This window comes from Bidens hawaiensis, unplaced genomic scaffold, assembly GCF_021521415.1.
Source record: "Bidens hawaiensis isolate Kalapana, Puna unplaced genomic scaffold, B.hawaiensis_p1.1 tig00021021_1, whole genome shotgun sequence".
Taxonomy (NCBI): Eukaryota; Viridiplantae; Streptophyta; class Magnoliopsida; order Asterales; family Asteraceae; genus Bidens; species Bidens hawaiensis.
In genome coordinates this window covers 260,222-281,651 of record NW_027493247.1, presented here as the reverse complement: position 1 = coordinate 281,651, position 21,430 = coordinate 260,222, and the positions used below count along the sequence as shown (strand labels likewise).

General features: G+C 38.2%; 2 protein-coding genes across 2 annotated transcripts; one reads left to right on the top strand and one right to left on the bottom strand.

Annotated features, from left to right (window-relative positions):
* The first annotated feature begins 11,257 nt into the window (after positions 1–11,257).
* On the top strand, positions 11,258–12,775 carry LOC143562469 (uncharacterized). Its single transcript, XM_077050257.1, has 3 exons — positions 11,258–11,359; positions 11,442–11,705; positions 12,545–12,775. Exons 1-3 carry the CDS (start codon positions 11,323–11,325, stop codon positions 12,757–12,759), a joined length of 516 nt encoding a protein of 171 aa, XP_076906372.1. The 5' UTR covers positions 11,258–11,322; the 3' UTR covers positions 12,760–12,775.
* Positions 12,776–14,789: 2,014 nt separating this feature from the next.
* LOC143562470 (uncharacterized) lies at positions 14,790–19,952 on the bottom strand. Its single transcript, XM_077050258.1, has 5 exons — positions 19,691–19,952; positions 19,483–19,556; positions 16,508–16,683; positions 16,288–16,396; positions 14,790–15,211 (listed from the first exon to the last, which is right to left on the bottom strand). The coding sequence occupies exons 1-5, from the start codon at positions 19,950–19,952 to the stop codon at positions 14,906–14,908; spliced, it is 927 nt and encodes a 308-aa protein (XP_076906373.1). The 3' UTR covers positions 14,790–14,905.
* Positions 19,953–21,430: the final 1,478 nt, after the last annotated feature.

Here is a 21,430-nt window from a genome sequence, read left to right as displayed (position 1 = left end):
GGAGAGCTATATCAGCTCGTTACAAATGCTCTAGCCAAGATTTGTAATCAGAAAAGATTCCTAAGTGATTATGAAAAGACGAGCAGTCGTCTTGGCTCAGCATGCAACGATAGTCATCTAAAGATCAAGTGCAAAGATGAGTCGTCTTGCAGCTGTACGAAAAAATCCCACTTCACCAAGAAACACAACAAGCATTATTCATCGAGAAGAAGATTCTCGAATAAAAAATGGAAGTTTCTAAGGAAGAAATCCTTTAGAGGAAAAAGCACAGACAGGTGCTACATTTGCAACCAGAAAGGCCATTTTGCACGGAATTGCAAAAATAAGAAGAAAACTCAGGCCTTACTCCAGACAATAAATCAGATAGAAAAAGTCGATATCTCGGATTTAGAATCACTGTACTCACTTGATGATGAACCAGGAGACAAAGCGATATGTTCGATATATTATTCTGATTCAGATGGAGAAACAGAATCAGATTATTCAGACACAGACAGCCAATGCAGTGACGTTCGTCCGATGTTTATGGCCAGAACCAGAGATTCGCCCCCAGACCCTCCAATTCCAGATCCTCTTTGCTGCTAGATCATTATTCAAAACCTATCCCGGTGATTGCATTGATAGACTCTGGCTCACACAGATCGGTACTAAATCCAAGCATTCTACCCCCAAATTATTGGCGCCCTCACAAACAATTTTTTCTATCAGCCAGTGGCCAAACCTTTTCCATTGACAAAATAAGCAAACCAGTATACATCCGACTCTTTCCCACATGTGTAACAGACACAGATTTTTAGGGTCGAGCCTCCATGGAAAAGACCTTCTACTTGGATGGGATATTATATTCCAATTACCAGAGATGAGATTTTTCGGATACAATGGACTCAAGTGGAAAAAATTTGTCAATCCTTATACCACAATCCATCATCTCCACATGAGCACACCCTCACCCCACCCCATAGAAGACCTAAAAAACCAAATCATCAAAACCGCTTGTTCTTTAAACCATACTGAGTTTTTGACCAAACATAACTCACCCTTGTGGCTGAATCCTTCATTTTTTGTGTCCTTACCATTTAAACAAAATGAAGACATAAACCCAACAAAAGCAAGCCACCCAGGAATGAATCCAGACCATTACAAGCTTGCAACCGAAGAATGCTCAGAACTGGCCAAACAAGGTTTGATAGAACCTACAAAATCTCAATGGGCTTGTGAGGCCTTTTACGTAAATAAAAGAAGTGAACAAGTTCATGGAAAATTAAGGCTAGTCATCAATTATCAGCCTTTAATCACTTTTTAGCAGATGACAAGTTCCCATTGCCTCAGAAGAAATCAATGTTTCAGTCCTTAATTGACGCAAGAGTTCTGTCAAAGTTTGATCTCAAAGCTGGTTTCTGGCAACTAGGAATCAAACCGGAGGATAGACCAAAAACAGCATTCTGCATCCCAGATCACCACTACCAATGGAATGTGATGCCTTTCGGATTAAAAATTGCACCGTCCTCTTTTCAGAAAGCAATGGTGACGATATTTGAACCCATATTGAGCAATGCGCTGATATACATTGATGATATATTATTGTTCTCCAAAGATGAAGAGTCCCATATAGAGCTGCTCAAAAAATTCCACTCAATTGTTCAACAATATGGGATAATGCTGTCAGAAACGAAAATGGAAATTGGTGTCACAGAAATCGATTTCCTTGGAATGAAAATTGCTAATGGAAATTTCAAACACCAACCCCACGTGGCCCAAGAACTCAGGCGTTTTCCTGACAAGATGACGTCACAAAAAGAAATTCAACAGTTTCTTGGCCTAGTTAATTATATGGCCGAATCTCTGCCAAGGCTGTCAAGTCAAATAGTATACATGTTCCCCATGTTAAAAAAGAATCCCCCACTATGGACTGAAAGACAAACACAGGCTGTAAAAGAAATAAAAATGCTGGCAGATGTGATGCCACCTTTAAAGATTCCCACGCCAACGGACAAAAGAATCCTTCAGACAGACGCAAGTGATGAATACTGGGCGGCTGTCCTAATTGCAGAAGATGATAAAGGAGTCAGATCGATATGTGGATATAAAAGCGGCACGTTTAGAGTGTCAGAAAAAGATTATCACTCCACTTACAAAGAAATCTTGGCGGTCAAAAGAGGAATCAAAAAATTCCAGTTCCATCTAATCGGCCACAGCTTTTTCATTGAAATGGACATGTCATCATTTCCCAAAATGCTACAGTTCAAGAAAAAAGCTCTCCCAGAGGCACAGTTACTGAGATGGGAAAATTGGTTTTCGCAGTATTCCTTCACTGTTAAACATATCAAAGGAAAGAAATAAAAACATCTTTCTTATATCCTCTCTCTAGTTCTCTCTTGAGTGTTCTTGAGTTCTCACACTTGAGTTCTTAAGTTCTTTCTTAAGTTCTTGGTATCTCACCCCTGCCTCTCTGATATCTTGGTATCAGAGCCATACCTTTGGCTCCTGTTCTCCTTTACTAAAGGTTCGGATTAGTATGCTCTGTGTCTGCCGTCTTTGAACGGATCTCTCACATCAGAAAACCAATTTTCCCATCTCAGTAACTGTAGATATCAGAGAGGCAGGGGTGAGATACCAAGAACTTAAGAAAGAACTTAAGAACTCAAGTGTGAGAACTCAAGAACACTCAAAAACTCAAGAGAGAACTAGAGAGAGGATATAAGAAAGATGTTTTTATTTCTTTCAAGGGATGGATTACAAGTGAGAGGAAGCCTTCCTTTTATAGGCAAGGAAATGCTACCTATCCTTATAAAAAGACACAAGGCCCATACCTATTGATTAAGGGCCATACTTTATGACATAAGCCATGACATCACATGGATTAATCCTAACTAACCACTTTAAGAGTGATTAGGTTCAAACAACACACTTAATACATAATTAATAAAATATTATACAAGACACGACATTTTTATTTTCTTCTTCCATAAGACTACTTCCATCTTGAGTCTGGATGAGATGGATCATCATCATATGGGTCGTGGTAGTCTTCTCTGGGATTATATTCTTCCTTTGGGTCTAGGTTTGATGTTGGGGAACGGACTCTGTTGCTTGTTTCTTGATAAAACTTTTCATCTTCTAGCTCTTCGTATTCTTCCTCACTGAGGGCAACAATGTGGGTGTGGATATATTCAAAATGTGTTCTTTTCCACAACTTTATGTAAGGATGATCAATACCTCAGATTTTTATATTTTCTCTGATATTAGGGCTTACTTTCCTTACATCCACTCCATTTACATGTCCTAGACATTCTCTTAGTTTCATCCACTCGTCTGGGAAGTTCCTTCTGAACCCTATGGATGCTGGATTTATGTTATAAGAACTGTGAAGGAAGGTACACGGTGAATGGTAGATGGCTGCTTGATCCCTGTTGATTGTTGATGCTGGTATGAAATTTCCCGGCCTCCTGAAATACCATACACTGTATTTGAGGCGTGAGTTGGTTACGTAACCAATCCATTGGTGGATTGGTAAGAACCATTGGAGGAGGGTAAGGGTATGTTTCTTTTCTGCTGGTACATCTCCAAATTGACAATTTAGCAAGTACAAGTGTAAATCTTCATTGTCAAAAGAAATGGCGATGTAGAATGATTCAAACAAGTACCAAAAGAAACATAGGGCTTCTTTGGGGAGGTTAAGCAAGTTCTCAAAGCAAAAGACGTTTAGGAAAGGATAATCTGGGTTGAACTTTATCCCTTCTAAAGCTGTTGCATGATTTTTCAGTAGGATTGTAGTGAACGTCTTGTAATTTAGCTTAGATCTTTCTTTGAACGTTAGATCTGCAATTACTTCAACGATTTCTTCCGGTACGTCTCTCTGCCTGAACTCTTCTTGGATTTCTTTCTTGTCTGTGGTGGTGGAGGAGCTGGCTTCGGCCATCATGTGGATGGTGGGTAAGAATTGGTTGTGCTGATCCTTTTCGGGTCTTTGGTATTTATAGACTCGTGGCCATAGTTGCATATCTTTCTTGAGAATATTTTCTTTGCTGATGTGGACAACTGTAAAGGAATACTGAGAGAACCAGCTAGCCCATTGTAGCAACTGTTCATTTGGAAGGTTTTCTTTCTTGGATTGTAACAACTGTTCTTCTGAAAAAGACGACATATCTAATTCTATCAAAAAGCTGCGACCATTGAGGTGAATATGGAACTCTTCTAATCCTTTTTTGACCGTCAAAATATTCTTTATCGTGGAGTGATAACTTTTTTCTGACATTTCAAACGTGCCAGTCTTGTATCCATATCTTTTCCTGACACCTTTGTCGTCTTCTACAAGTAAAGCTACTGCCCAATACTCATTACTAGCTTCAGACTTAAGTATTCTTTTGTCAGTTTGCTTTGGCATCTTATCAACTGACTCTTGTTTCTCTTTTCCTTTTCCAGCCTGTGCTTGCTTTTCAGGCCACTTGATTGGATTCTCCTTTGCTATGGGGACCAGGATACTGTTTGTTTTGATAATGCTAACAGGGAAATGGGGACATGGTGTTCTTCTTTGTTGTGGTGGGAGAGTATGGGTTTTCATGGAGATTAGAGGTTGTGGTGTATGAATTAATATGGTTTTTCCACTTAATACCACTGTAACCAAAAAAGCTCATTTCTGGTAGCTGGAAAATAATATCCCATCCAAGTAGAAGGTCTCTACCATGGAGGCTAGATCCCAAAAACTGATGTCTGATAACGCATTTGGGAAATAGTCGAATGTATATTGGCTTGCTGATTTTGTCAATGGAGAATGTCTGGCCATTGGCAGTTATAAAAAATTGTTTGTGGGGGCGCCAATAACTGGGGGGTAGAATACTTGGATTTAGGACTGATCTGTGTGAACTAGAATCTAATAATGCAATTATTGGGATAGAATTTGTGTACTGGTTGAGCAATAGATCAAACTTAACTAGAGGTTCTGGAATCATAGGACTTGTATGCAACCCTCTAGCTTTTGCCATAAACATTGGGCGAACGTCACTACATTGGTTGTCTGTATCTGAATCGTCCACTTCTGTTCCATCATCCGAATAGCATATCGAACATATTGCTTTCTCTCCTGGTTCATCATCAAGTGAGTACAGTGACTCTAAATCTGAGATATCAACTCTTTCAATCTGGTTTATTGTCTGGAGTAAGGCCTGAGTTTTCTTCTCATTTTTGCAATCCCGTGCAAAATGGCCTTTCTGGTTGCAAATGTAGCATCTATCTGTGCTTTTCCCTCTAAAGGATTTTTTCCTTAGAAACTTCCATTTTTTATTCAAGAATCTTTTTCTTGATGAATAATGGTTGGTGTGTCTGTTCAGGAAGTGGGATTTTTTCGTACAGCTGCAGGACGACTCATCTTTGCACTTGATCTTTAGATGACTATCGTTGCATGCTGAGCCAAGACGACTGCTCGTCTTTTCATTATCACTTAGGAATATTTTCTGATTACAAAGCTTGGCTAGAGCATTTGTAACGAGCTGATATAGCTCTCCTAGTGATGCTTGTGCGCATGTCACATTCCTGCTTTCCAGAGTTCTGAATGCTTCGTTACAAAGGGATTCTGGAAAAGACTGTAGGAAGATCTGCTTGAGATTCGCGTCGTCTACGCCATTAAGACAGTAAAACGGTTCTGACATACGGTTATAATGTATCTCGAGATCTTTTGGATGGAACGAACAGCACTTCATTTTTAAGAATTCATCGCGTGCGTGAACCTTATGATCAAGGGGATTCCCAATGAATTCGTTGTGTATCACGTGGATGAGTTCTTCTGGTGACCGGAGCTGTTGAAGCTGTATCTGTCTGTATTCACCAAGACTTAGGTACCAGTCTCTAAGTCTTCCTTGGCACCTGGCCAAGAATCTTTTAATGACGACATCAATTCGTAGCATTGTAATTCGGCTGCACACCACGTATGCATCTCTACAATTCTTTCACGCCATTGTGACGGGGGAATGTCATCAAAGGTGAACCTTATGTTGGAGTCCGATCTTGGGATGTTTGGTTTGTTCAGGGTTTCTGTCTTTGAAGCTGCATCTTCGATATCTGAATCGATATCATTTCTTACTGTGGTTTCTTGTTCATTCATGAACAAGTGCTCGAATGCTTCACTTGGGTTGGGTATTTCCTCGTCCTCTGACTTGTCAGATTCATCATCTGAGTTAACAGTCATGTTGGAGGCAATACATGGCAGGACCTTTGGAGAGTCTTTTGTAGCTAGCCTTTGTAGCAGGGTGGTGATGGGGTCTTCTTTCGGGATCGGAAGATCCAATGGAGCAACTGATGAGGCCATCATCATGTTGTCACCATGGGTGTGCTTTCTGAATGTTTCTTTGGCTTTTGATGATGAAGGGTTGCTAGAAGAGGTACCCATGGTTCTGGGTGGGGATTTTCTTTGTGGCCTGCTTCTTTGGTTAGACCATAGGCTTAGTGATGGTGAGGATTGTGAGAATGGAGCCTTGGCTAAAGGTTGTGGGTCAAAGCTAGGTCTTGCAAACGGGAGGTTGGTAATCTCCATGGATCATCAACCATTGTTGAGATATTTTGCTGTTTGTGTTGTCTTTCAAGGTCTGCTAGTTGAGCTTTGAGGAACTTCATCTCTGACTCCTTATGGGAGAGAGTCATTGATGTCTGCATCGCAGGAGTGTTTCTAACCATTTCCATCAACTCTTGGTGGAGGTTTAGAATCTTTGTTTTAACTTCATAGATGATGTTTTCTATACCTTGAAGTCTGTTGACCAGTACTTCTTGGGTTCTGCTGAAGTTGTCCGGTTGAGCTAGGATGGTTGTGAGAACTTTATTCTGGGCAACAGCATTTTCACTTTGCCAGTTTAAAGTTGCTTCTTCTGCAGTGGTGGGGTTGGAGGGGCCACTTGGTGTCATGATGGAAGAGTTTTGTATCTTCCATGAGTGTTTGGCTTTCTGGTCAGGTTTCTCAAACGGGGTTAATGGTGGGAATTCTGCTTGGTAATCTGATGATGTGGTGGATGGGGTGATTACAAAACATCTTTCTAGATTGCTAGGAGGTATGCTTGGTGGAGGTGATGGTTCGCAGGATTCTGGTTTTGAGTTGGGCTTCTGCGTTGAGCTACCATAAAGGACATAGTAGTCAAACTTGCCTGATGATTCACCTAGTAGACCAACGTTGGGGTCTCCATCTTCATACCTTTTCTTTAGGGAGCGTTGTGAGTTCTTCTTTTTCTTTGGTTTGTCTTTGTCATACTCAACTCTGAAAGCTTCTTCTATGCAGGATGGACAGTTGCATACATCGTAACTAACATGTCCGGTGTGTTGAGTTGGTGTTGGTGGTGGTATGGTTCGCATCATATTTATTGTTGGGAATATGTTTCTTCGTTCTTGGCTTGAGAAGTTTATCTCAACCATTCCATCTTGATGCTTGACAAACTCTGGGGTTGTGGTTGTCTGCACAGGGGTTTAGTGGATTTGTTCGTAATTTGTTATCCATTTTTCTAGTAACAGTTTTATCAATTCTTCTCTGGATAGTTGTTTTGGAACATATGTGCAGGTTGGCATGGCGTTGGAATCAACATCAATGAATAACGCGTCACCAGCGTTATCTTGTCCTGGGACCATGATGTCTAGGGAGTGGTTTTGTACTCTGTACGCCATTTGATAGTGGAAGGTTGCCTGGAAAGTATTTACTTGTGGGGTTCCACCAATTTGGATCTGGGCCTTTAGGGCTGTGAGTAGAGATGGGTCATTTATGGGCATGTTGAAGTTTGGGTAAAAGGTGACAAACACAGTGCCTGCGTTCAAGGTGGTTTGTATAGTACCTATACAAGCATGTTGGTATTCATCAAATCTTGTATCAACAAGGGCTATACGGGAGAACGCCGGTAAGCCTTTTTTCCGTGAAAGGTAAGGGCTAGTCGGATTGCACCGAAGTGGATGTGTGTGTAACCTTGGGCTTGGCAGATTTTGGGTAGATCTGACAGTAGGGAAAGGGTTACAAGGTGTTCGGAGGTGGTGGCTGGGAGTTGATGTGAATCAAACTTGGAGGTTTGGACAAATTCTTTCACATGGGGATTGGAGGTAGAACCAATTAATTTTTTGACTTTTTTGGATAATGAATTTGAAGGTTTAGAAAAGACATTATAAGGATTTACTAAAGGCATACTAGTAATAGGTATTTTAGAATCATCAGAAATATATGATATTTCATATAGTTGATCTATTCTGGATGCTGATGACTGACGTAGGGTAGAACTTGAACGGGATAGTGTTTGGCCGGACATGACTGGATATCAGACTCTCTTCAATACTGTTTGGTCTTCACACTGCAAAACGAGACTTCACTGCGACCTCTTGTCGTCTTACCACTCTACTGCTGGTTCTTTTTTGACTTCTAACAGGGATCTTGGACGGAACAGTACCAGTCGTTCTTTTAGACCTTAACTATCGGTTGGTTTTCTGATGTGAGAGATCTGTTCAAAGACGGCAGACACAGGGCATACTAATCCGAACCTTTAGTAAAGGAGAACAGGAGCCGAAGGTATGGCTGTGATACCAAGATATCAGAGAGGCAGGGGTGAGATCTATCTCCATCTCCCTCGTTGTGACTTCACCTTGTTCCTGCTTCAAGCGGCCGCTGGCGTCTCCACTATCGACGAACCATCGCGAACCGATAGTATCTCATCGTTTCTCTCATTGCAATCTAGTTACTTCTGTTTCGCGACTTTAGATCAAGTTCCGGTGACACAAGTCATGCACCGCGACTCGTTTTAGTTTCCCGCAAGCACCAACCGTTCGAGTTTCGCCTTCGATTTGTTCTGTTCGAAGAACCGTCTTGTTTCCGTGCGTTTCCGGCTTTGTTTGACAATAGAGGTAATCACCAACTCCCTCTCTTTTGGTTCGCATGACTAACTAAGTTATTCGAACACGGCGACAATAGTCGTTGATTTGTCCGGCGACGGGAACGTTGATTTGTCGTGCACCGCGACTTGTTACAGTTTCCCGCAAGCACCGACCGTTCGAGTTTCCGCCTTCGATTCGTTATGTTCGGAGAACCGTCTTGTTTCTGTGTGTTGCCAGCTTTGTTTGACAATAGAGGTAATCTCCAACTCCCTCTCTTTTGGTTCGCATGACTTAATAAGTTATTCGAATACAGAGGCTATAGTCGTTGATTTGTCTGGTGACGGGAACGTTGTTGTTTTAATAGAAGTAGTTAAAATATATAGATACATATATATGTACTAAAATTCATGAATGTCATGCATGAGATGAAAGAAAGATGGTTGGTGGGTAATGATGATTTCTTTTTATATATTTAATTTAGTTAAGTTTTTTTTTATTTAACTAAGTGGAGGTTTTAACCTATAAATTATATAACTAGTTATATTTTAGAAGCTTAAACATGTTTGAGTATTTACTAAGACGAGTATATCATAATACGTTGTGTCCGTCAAGGGAAAATCAACGAATCCGCCAAAGTAGTTATGTTAATACATCTAATTCAAATTGTAACAAACCATAGGTTATTGTATGACGTACGCACACTTAGATTTAATTGATTGTGCTTTGTTTGCTCAGTGACCATTAAGATACGGTTTATGTTTTTTTGTTTCATCTTAGTATTATTTATATTCCGTTACTTTGTGGTACGGTGTCTGTTTTCGCTTACTCTTAGTATTGACTCTAGTCCGTTACTTTGTAGTACGGACTTTCGGTATTTTACATTTTAGTATCACCTAGTTGTCTCTATCGACACGACCCTTTGGTCTTTGGACATTTTATGCGTCGTCAACTTTTTTATTTAGTTTCGTTTACCTATCCATTTTGGTTACTAGTTAAAGTTAGAGAGATTTGTAGCATGCAATAGATTTTATAAACTCGTACTCATTATTGCATGTTCCTATGGACAATAATATGAATTTCTGTTAATATGTTATATTGCCTTTCATGTTTAGTACTCTGTTACCCGAGCATAACACTTTTCGTGACAGTGTGTTTTAAAAGTTCACGGCGTCTCTAACTAGTACTTTGGTAGTACTTTTGCCGTTTAGGGGCGTATGGATCGATCCTAGTTCAGTTATATGTTACACGTTATATGTCACATGTTATATGTTACAAGTTATATGTTATATATTTTGGCTCTGGGTACTCCTTTAATTACGCGATTTATTTTTGTAACGTCAATTGTCGTGTAAGTCAGCCACCGTTACATGTTTAGTAATACGTTTAGTTTCGGTTTTTGTCATATTCTCTAAAAATATCAAATTTCGGTATCATACGTATTTTGGTTAAAATAGATTTTGTTATTATTTTGCTTCTGTTTATTCGTCTTATCGTCATTACTGTTGCTCTTTCCGTTACTGGGCAATTTTTGGCTCAGCCGTATGTTCTTTGTTGTGTTTTTCCTATTTGTTTACAGGTTATCCGGGACTCGCGGGAGTTAATGATGAGAGAGACCAATGAAGTTGAAGATTTTAAAACGTTAATTCATTTTGGTTTAATAATATGACTTAGGCTGCTTTGATTTATTGTAATTTGGTTTGTGGCTTTGATTTGATATCTGTAATAGTGACTCGTCAGCCTGATCCGGGTTAGGGTGTTACACTCAATAAACCGAAATAAACTATATAACAAACATTCACACAAACGTCTAATTAAACAAAAATACAAAACTGGGAAATTAAAATAAAATGTACACAAAAAAAGTCAAAGCTCAAACAAAATTCTAATCAAATCTTTGATCCATCATAATTCTAAAAATCATAACAGTGCACGAATAAAGCCAAACTTCAAATAATTAAAACTATCGAATTTTTTGGGAATCCCTATCTGAATCCGAATTAGTTAGTTATTCGGATATTGAAATCGATCTGATCCGAATAAGAAATCGAATCTGATTATTCGAGTTTCGATTTTAGTTGGGATTTCGGTTTTTTTCGAATTTCGGATTTCTGAACACCAGTAACGGCACGAGTCAAACAAAAGGTATATTAGTAAATGCCAAATCCTGTCGCAGTCCGAAATTTGTTTCAACCTAAAACCCGTCCCGTCCCTGAAACCCGATCCAAACTGAATCTTGTTGTGATCCAAATCCCATTACGACCAGAAACCCGTTTTGACCAGAACCCATCCCGACCCTAAATCCCATTTTGACCCGAATCCATCCCGACTTGAACAAAAGGTTCGACCCAACCCATGACAACCCTTTTTTAAATTGAGGAAAAAAAAAAGAAAACAAGTGCTTCCATTAGCCGTCTCTAGCTTTCAGTCGGGTCGGGTTTCGTTTCTCGGGGTCAATATTTAGTACGAGACTTGAGTCACAGTGTTTCTTTCCAGACAACAATGAATCAACAGGTGCAGAAGAACACCCTCTACGTGGGTAAGAAACCCACCCTGGTTTCAGTTTCACGCAAATACACTCACATGAATATTCATATATCTGTAATTGAATATTTGATTAGGTGGGCTGGCGGAGGAGGTGAACGAAACCATACTCCATTCGGCCTTCATCCCCTTCGGAGACATTAAGGATGTGAAGACGCCGTTAGATCAGGCCACACAGAAGCACCGGTCCTTTGGCTTTGTCACGTTTCTTGAGCGAGAAGATGCGGCGGCTGCCATGGATAACATGGACGGTGCTGAGCTGTACGGCCGTGTACTCACCGTTAATTACGCCTTGCCGGAGAAGATTAAGGGCGGTGAACAGGGATGGGCTGCTCAACCCAGTATGTATTACTTAAACCCTAATTTGCTATACTTTGGTTGTGTTTTAAGATTAGGGTTTCTGAATTTGTTGCAAATTGGTTGTCTGGGTTGCCATCTTTGGGAAGCCAATTGGGTCAGTGTTTCTTCGCGGGCAAAACGGGTTTTTCTAGGCCTGTAAATGAACTCAACTTAACTGAGCGGTTTGTGAACCGTTCGGCAGGGAGTTTGTTTATGTTTGTTTGTTTAGTAAACGAATGAACATGAACAAAAAATTTTGTTCATTTAGTTAAACGAGCGGACATGAACGAATGTCTTGATTGTTCATTTATGTTCGTTAGTTTACGCTTGTTTAGGTTCCTTTGTTTACGTTTGTTAAATATTTTTTGTTTAAAAGTTTTGGGGCATTAGGACGTAGTCTAGCTTTAATTACTTTTTAGGCCCAACACATTGTTCATCACATTAGCTTTAACTTGTTTTTAGCTCAGTTATGTTCGTTCTTCTGTGTTCACTTATGTCCATGAACCGTTCACTTATGATATTAATGAACGAACAAAACCAACACAGACGTATTCATTTTCATAAAGAACGAACGTGAACAAGAAAACCCCGATCGTTTAATTGTTTTTGCTTGATCGTTTGTTTAGTTAGAGTTAAACGAATGGACACGAACATGCTATGCTCGGTTCGTTCACAAGCCTACTCGTTCAGGTCAAAACGAGCCGTTTTAAAAAAAAATCAATTTGGTTTTAGGTCAAAACATATCTAATAGTTCGTGCCAGGTGTATGTGAATCACATTTAACTGTTTATATTGTTGAACTTAATTAATAACTAACTTCACCTGTGATTTTTGAATTACAGTCTGGGCTGATGCGGACACGTGGTTTGAAAGGCAGCAACAAGAAGAAGAAATGCAAAGAATTCAAAAGGAAAACCAGGCTGCAATGAAGGCTGCAGAGGAATTGCATAGGAAACAACTTGCAGAAGAACGGGAAGGTGAGAAAGATGACCCCGACACCAAGGATGATCCAATGGCTGTGGCTGAAGCAGAATCATTGAAGCAGAGTAATAGTTAATTTGTTATGCTCTATTGTTAATGGCTATTAACTTTCTCTACTCTCTTGTTATGTTTTACAGAAGCAAATTTTAATGAAGTAATGAGAGACTTGTTAGTTTGCAACTTTACATAGAAGTGTGTTCTTTTATAACCATGAGAACCCGCTACAATTAAACTTACTAGAGCCCATTGATACACTAAACGGGTTAAACAAGTCAAGCTGGACATAACCTATTCACTATACTGGTTCGATATGATTATTTAAAACATAATTTTCATGTTATGTTCCGGGTGGTTGTCATGAGGTACCAATTTACCACTCTAGTAAGGAATTTTACTTTTATAAGAGGCGTGCGCCCAAGTTTAATAGTAGCTGCTTGTTCATTTTTATGAGATATAAACCTTCATCACTGCACCTTCAAATTAAGAAATGAAAGGCAAATCTGCGAAATTAGCAAAGAATGAAACACCAAATCTCCAACTTTTATTTTACTAAAAATACATACACAATATCCACGTTGAGAGAGAGATACCATTCTAGTACCCTTATCAGTCACAAATTTCTCAGCATTTAGGGATGCCATACTGTTTGACTATGAAAAGTCAACGTGCCCCAAGAAACACCAAATGGAAAGAAACCTATAAGATTCAAGCAGCCATTCAAATATGTGGAGTAAAGCTCTTTTCTTGTTTGTTATTTTGCAAATAGCAACGGGAGGGATGATGTCGATCGGGCTGGGCTTGATGATTAGGCCCAGGCTTTGGGAGGTTCGGCATATTGAGCTTTATCTAGCCCAAAATCACTTCCCTTTGCAAGTACAGGAAGGAAGCTCGTTTATAACATACTGACTTGAATGTTAAAATGTCCGTGGGGCTTCAGTCCCAAGGGCCTGCTAACGTGTTTATCTACATGTAACATATAACATATAGTTGTGTACCCCAATATGTTGAGTACAACCTTTTTTCTTTACGGATTATTTCCTAGTTATCTTTAACTGTAGTGGTTATAAGGTGTTTGGTTTGGAAACGGGTATAGGTTTGTAAGGAGGATTAAATAATATGTTCGGTTATAACTCAGGATTGCTTGGTTTCGAGTTTCAACTTCCATTTTTTCAATCAAGCATGCATTTTATCAAAAAAATAAAAATAAACCCTTCAACCGACATTGGTCTTTATGTATTGAAAATCACTCAGTTCTTACTCGGAGTGTGATTCTTAGAAACTGGAGTTGGAAAATAGGCATCTTTGCCTTCTTTAACACAATATTGTTCCCCAGTCATGAGGATGATCTTGGGCATATGTATATTTGAATGAGTCAAGTGCAAACTTGATCCATTCAGATCGACAAGAAACGAAATGTATAACCGTGGATGAAAATGAGTAAAAGAGGTCATTTAAGAATATGCATACCCTTAACTGTCGTTTCTTGAATTTTATGATTGATTAAAGTGTAATTATGTTTGAAAACTATATTACTGTAAATAGAATCTGGTAGGATGGAATTAAAGATTTGGAATCGAATTTAATTCCAACCATTTCCCACTCTTGATGAAATCCAAATTCCTCCAATACTTTGAAGGATTTCACCGGAATGTACACAAATACCATAAATAACACTGACCTCTACCACCCCCCCCCCCCCCAACAGCTACGGCACTATTCAATACTGTTGTTCGGCGACCACTATCAAACAGTTGCCACAGCCGACTCCCGCCACCTAGCAACATCGTGCCGTCACCATCGATGCTGCTCGTAACCGCCCGATTTAGACGTAACCACCATCGATCGTCACCCCCCTTAAATTTTATCCATTTGACTAGTTGAAGACAAAAGATATGCCCAAATGTACACGTTTAGAATCGTAAATTCATAATCAGCATGACTAAAATATAATCCAAAGTTGACTACACAATCGAATGCAATGGGACTGTTCTTTTAAATAAAACGCCCGCTCATCACTCCTTTCACTTTTAATATGCATTCATTCAACTTTCTTTTAAACCTAAACCAAAAAGATTGCATCGGGTCTAACCAAAGTAAACTACAACCGCTTGTAACCAAGACCAACTAAGGGCATGGACCAGTTTTTTAATGGATCAACCCGTCAATTCTATGAAGTTCAGCTTCTAAAAATCCCACAAAAATATAAAACTCTAGACTGCATATTAGTGGTAGTCAAGATACAAAGTCACTTGCTCAAGCTTTTCATATGGCAGATCAAGTCTCCAATCCTTTTGTTTGCGGCTCATCGGTCTTCCTTTCGATGCCGGGTCCCGGCTTTCTTTTACATCAGCCAATTTCCATACGCAACATGCAGATTCCATATCAATAGATTCCAAAAAGAATACTCCTTCCTTTGCAGGGGATTTAGAATCATCATGTTCTATGTACTTAACTCGCATAGCCATGTTTTCAAAACGTTGTAAATCATTTGGTATTCTTAGTAGCCGATCCGCTCCCGGAGATGATACCTAAAAAGAACATCACACGATTTTTTTCATGCTTAGTAAGAAAAAAAACTCAGATTTTGGGCTGTCATTTCTAACTCATCTAATAAACATATTGTCTTCAAGCTGATATGTTTTAACCTGTTTATTTAAACAGGCCAAGCAGTCACAATTACAATTAAAATCTCTTTTATAAGGTCAACCTGCCAGGCCGTTTGATCCACTTTTTACAACCCATCCCCGTTTAACCTCATTACCTGCGTGCATTTTATTAAACAGTCCGACCCGTTAATGCATTTATTATTACAATAAAAATATTTCTATAAGGTCAGCCTGCCAGCCCTTTTGACCCATTTTTTTACAATCAGTCTAACTCATTTAACCTCATTACAACCCGCCAACCTGTTTAGTTAAACAGGCTAACCCGTTAAGTTATTTATAATTATAATAAAAATATCTTTTATAAGGTCAACCCACCAACGGGTGTGACCCATTTTTTACAACCACTAAATCTGTTTAATCTCTGTACAGCCCGTTTAATTAAACAGGCCGACCGTTAACCGTTTATAGTTACAGTAAAAATAACTTTTACAAAGTCAACCCACCAACCTTTTTGACCCATTTATAATTACAGTAAAAATAACTTTTACCGTAATCTCATTACAACCAGTCCACCCGCTTAATTAAATAGGCAGACTCATTAACCTGATTAAAATTTCGATATATATTTTTTATAAGGTCAACCCGGCAACCCGCCAACCCATTTGACCTATTATTTACAACCAGCCACACTCACTCAGCCCGTTTAACCTCGTTACAACCTCTTTACAGCCCATCAGCCCGTTTAACCTCATTACAACTTGACAGCAAGCCATTTACAACCTGTCAACCAACCCGTTTGACTCGTTTAGATAACGGGTTAAAGGGGTTGTATTCAGGTTACATGATTTTAAGTCAGTCCGGGTAATGACTAATGCTTTTACACGGATAGATATATGTGTTGTGTTCAGGTCCATTAACTCAATCCACCAACCAACCCGATTGACACCATTAAATTATGGAAGTTATATCACTCAACATTACAAAATAACTAGGGTTACCTCAAGAGCCAAATCACCAGGGATGTCACCAGCAGCTCCAGCTTCATCCAGTTTTTTCTTGTATTCGTGACTGTAACTTTGAATATCCTCCATACTCGGGCACCCGTATCTAAAACACAAACATGATATCAAAACATAACAAAATCTTCATGAAATTATGTTCATAAACAAGAAGCCAAACAATAATATGATAAAAAGCAAGTTTAAAACAAAATCTTACTCGTTACAAAGTCGATCTAGTCTCACGTAAATGTATCCTCTCGGAGACGTTTTAAAAGCAAAGATTTCAATGTCATCACCAAACTGTTGCAACACTTCTTGAGCTATGGATAGAGCTCTCTCGCCCCAAGGGCAATTTTGTAAAACAACACCACCTCCATCTCCACCATCTCCAATCTGTAAATTTGAAAGCCAACTCAGCAAGTGATGTACAATATTGGGGTTCGCGTGGTGCGTTTTTGGGCTAAAATCGAACTGAAAACCAAACTTGCGGTTTTTTGATTTTTCAATACCGTTCCGTTTCGGTTTATTTGGTTTTTGGCTTATGGTTTTCGGGTTTGATTCCATTGTTTTTTTCAATTTTCCTAATTGGGCCAAAAAAAAATTACCCAAAATATTGATATTGAGCCTAATATATGTATATATATATATAGGGGAGAGAGAATATATATATATATATAGGGGAGATTTCAAATGAGAACCCCTTTGAGTTTCAAGAACTCGAAAGAACGTAGTGTAACTATTTTTTTTTCGAATTTTTTTTTACACATGCGTAATATATGTAGGTTACATACACGTAAAAAAATTACAGAATTTTTTACGCACCGAGTCGACTTTTTACACATGCGTAACGGACGTAAAAGTTAGTGTAACCACTTACATCTTTATTCTCTCTCCTACTTTGACTTTTTTGCCAGATGTAATCTCAACCACATATATTCCAATCCATTTAATTAAATGTGTGGCCTAGAATGAAGTTCTTAAGTTCTTAAAACTCATCATGGTTCTCAAAAGATCTCTCCCCTATATATATACATATATATATATATATATATATCGTACAATAATGGCTTATCGTACATTACGTACGCGACCTTCCAGAGCGTTGGATTAAAAAACACACGGTGGCAGTTTCGTAAAAAAACCCAAACTAGTTCATGATCAAATTCATCAATTACAAATCCATTCTGATCCAAATTCTGAACCCATCGCTCTTTCTCATCCAATTTCTAAACTTAATCAGTGCTTAAAGTATGAAATCTCTAAATTCAAAAACCAAAATCAAAATGAAACGTCGTTGAACAATCTTCAAAATTGATCAAAAAATGATGATTTAATCAATCAAATTATTATGTAGAAGGATTTAGATTCATCAATCGTTTATGAAATTGCATAATACTATACTCAATTGAGCTATGATATGATTCAAAATATTACGTTTAAACGTTCTAAACAAAACTGAAGACACTAAAACGTTCTAACCAAAACGAACACCTTTAAACGTTTTGACCAAAAACGAACACCTTTAAACGTTCTAAACAAAACTGAAGACACTAAATCGTTCTGACCAAAACGAACACCTTTAAACGTTCAAGTTAAACGCTCAAGTTACATGTTCAAGTTAAAAATTCAAGTTCAGAACAAAAAGTTTAGAAGTTCAGAACCCTAATCAGAGCTCAGATCCGAAATTAAATGTTCTAGACAAACCTTTAAACGTTCAGAAGTTCAGATCTGAAATTAAACTCTATAACATGAAATTGAACACTGAAATCACTTCATATAATCTCGTAATCATCAAGAAATCATCAATCGACCATCGATTTAATCATCGATTTCATCATATGAACAAATCTGGAACGCATTTAAAGTTGTCTGCAAATGGCGTATTTCAATTCAATTAAATTGAAGTGGTGTCTGCAAATGGCGTCGGTGACGATGGTTGAATCGGCGCAACGGTTAATTGGAATGGAAACGAATTGAAATAATTACAAATTTGTCACCGTGTGTTTTTTGAAATCAAGGGTTAAGGGTGTCGCGTACGTAATGTACGATAAGAGATTATTGTATCGGATCCTTTAATAATCTATCTATATGTGTGTGTGTGTGTGTGTGTCTATATACTATATATAATATGGGACTCATGGGCAAATTAAGACGGTGAGATTTAAGAGTTTTACAATATTTTAAGCATATGGTACAAATTTAAAGAGGGGCAAAGCGGTCATTGTAACACTTAGTTATCACGTTTTTTTCATATTTCTCCAATATAGTTACAGTATTAGTCCCTCCACTTTAATCATTTTTTGTAAATTTAAAGAATAGTTATAAATTTAACCTCTATCTTTTACATATCTACTCTTTCTAATTTCACTTTTAACCCAACTTCCCCCACTATTTTTAAAAAGTTATAACTTTTTCACACGTTAATATTTTTTTAAAAAAACATTGCACCATAAAAACGAGCGTTTTATTGTCTTTAATTTGAGTATGATATTGCTATAGTTTTTTCAGTTAAAAAAAAATTTACGTAGAGGTGTTTGCGGTATGGTTTTGATGGTTTTTAAATTAAACCGTGAGCCAAACCGAAACCGTTAATAATGTTTTTTTGTCGTCAAAAATCAAAACCAACCCGTTGAAAATTGAAATCGTTTGGCCAATAAAAGAAAAATATCAATTGTGAAATCAAATCAATGACCGGTTTGAACGGTTTCAAATCGAACACTGAACACACGTAAATTTGTTACGTGATTATCAAGGTCCGCGTTTCCCGCTGCATCGCGCGGGCACCCGTCTAGTGTGTGTGTGTGTGTGTGTGTGTGTGTGTGTGTATATTTCAAAGTTAATGATTAGTTGAATATTTAACATTTGGGCCTAGATCATTAAAAGCTAATAAAAGACACTAACATTCAAAATTAAAGATAACAAGTCATAAATTCAATAACGTTTACTCATCGGTAAGTTCGGATATAACGGTTAAAGATTTAGTTATCACGGTTTTCTTAGGTTTTTTGGTTATTCCGCTTCGGTTCGCCCTTTTCAGTTATTCACCGATTTGCTCCTTTTTTTTTGGTTATTCTGGTTTGGTGTTGTTTCTAATTTGGTTTAGCTTTCAGTTATTTTATTTTGGTTTTTTTCGGTTTCGTGCACACCCTAGTATAATTGAATAAAAATGCAAAGGAGAGAGAGAGAGTAAACCTGAGGGTCAAATTCGTCATCTTCGTCCTCCCATAAGTCATCGGGTATGGGTTCCACCTCATCATTTGGTTCAACTGCAAGATTGATTGATTGTTGTCATTAAATGAGTTAAAATTTTGGCAGGGACATTTCTTCGAACACTTGGTGGGCATGCAAAAATATTTATAAAAAAAAAAAGAAAAACAAAATAAGAAAGATGGATGATTACAGTGAGTTAGTTGTTTAGGGTTTCGACGGCGGGTGTCTTCAGCGACGGCATTGGTGATGATGGTGGAGTACTGGGCATGAAAAGAGAAATCGAAAGACGGGGATGTTTTAAGAGAATGATTATTAGCAAATACCGGGTGTGATTGAAAATGGTGGAGTCGATGAAAGGCGAACAAGGGTGAAGAAGAATGTAAACGTGAGGTGAGGTCTCTGTCTATGAACAAGGGTAGTAAGGTACGAGCCAATTTAGTAGGGTTCATCATCTCCAATAGCTGCAGCAGTCCAATGAAGAAGACGATCTCCGTCTGGTGTTTGGCCTTGTAGAATCCTTAAGCGGACCGAACCGAACCGTGTGTCCTTGTTCTTCGTTAAGGAATTGAGCCGTTTGTGTCCATTCATTAGTATCGTAAGCGGACGCTAAATGACACTAACGGGCAAACGAACACTAATGGACAAACGGTCACACATACACTAACGGGCATTAATAGAACAACAAACATAAACGACTCTAACGAACAAATAAACATAAACAATTACATATTAATTCAAAAAGAATAATCGTAAACCTACACAAGTTCACCCCCCAATTCAGAATTACATCATATGATCCAAAAATACTTAACATGGTAACCAAAACATGCCCTGTTCGTTTACCTGACGAACGTCACCGAATATAATCAGGCGGACGTTATCGAACGTTCATGAACACTATTGAACAAACACGGCCTCTGTCAGTGTTCGTTCGTTAAGCTTACCGAACAAAATTTTTATGTTCATGTCCAATTCGTTTATTAAATGGACGAACATAATTGAACTTCCCGTCGAACGGACGGCCAGAAGTCCGGTTTGCTTACAACCCTAAGAATACTACTCTGCCAAGCCAAACACGATATTTTTGGTTTCGGGTCTAATTTAACGAGCTCCTATCATACCCTGTATTAATACGTATATGAATTGTTTTGGGTGATGTGATGTTACGAACTGAAACCATTGCAAGGCATGAGACTTGTCCGATGTCCCATCTCGGTTGTATGGTGTATAAAAGTCAAATGTGTTCCCTCATCTATTGGATTAGTCTTTTAAGTTGAGTTCTTCTGTTTGGCTTGTAACATGAGACTTTAAGATAATGGCTCCAAATAGCAAATGGTTACTCCTACGAATGATAGCTAAACGCTGTGGGACGCGAGATGCATGATTTTGATATTGGTATGGGATGCTAAATGCTAGAAGTCAAAACAAGTTTTAGTACTAAGTATAAAGTTCGCTGTCACTTTGTCAAATAGAGTACGGAAACGCCCTAGGTGAATATTTGAAGATGGCCGAGAAAGCAGCACGGGTAAGTATGTATTGTAATGTAACATCCCTTTTTTTAATATATTTATGAAGTGCCTATGTTTTATGAAGGGTTTATTTACATCTAATAGCAATATTATTAAGGAGTTATTGAGTTAATTATGAGTTAGTTTATCATCTAGCAATATTATTAAGGAGTTAATTATGAGTTAGTTTATCATCAAAGATTTGGGCATTTTTGTTTGATGATAAGCTTGTAAAGAAAATTAAGGATTTTTGTTTATATATAGTTGCAAATGAAAAGATTATAAACACGTTAATTTTTGAGCTTCTAAAATGTTGTTTAAATGTACAACCATTGGTTTTTGAACTCGAAACGAACAAAGTTTGTTAAACCAATCAAAATTATAACGGAGGTTTTTGAGCTCAAAACAAACCGAGTTTGAGT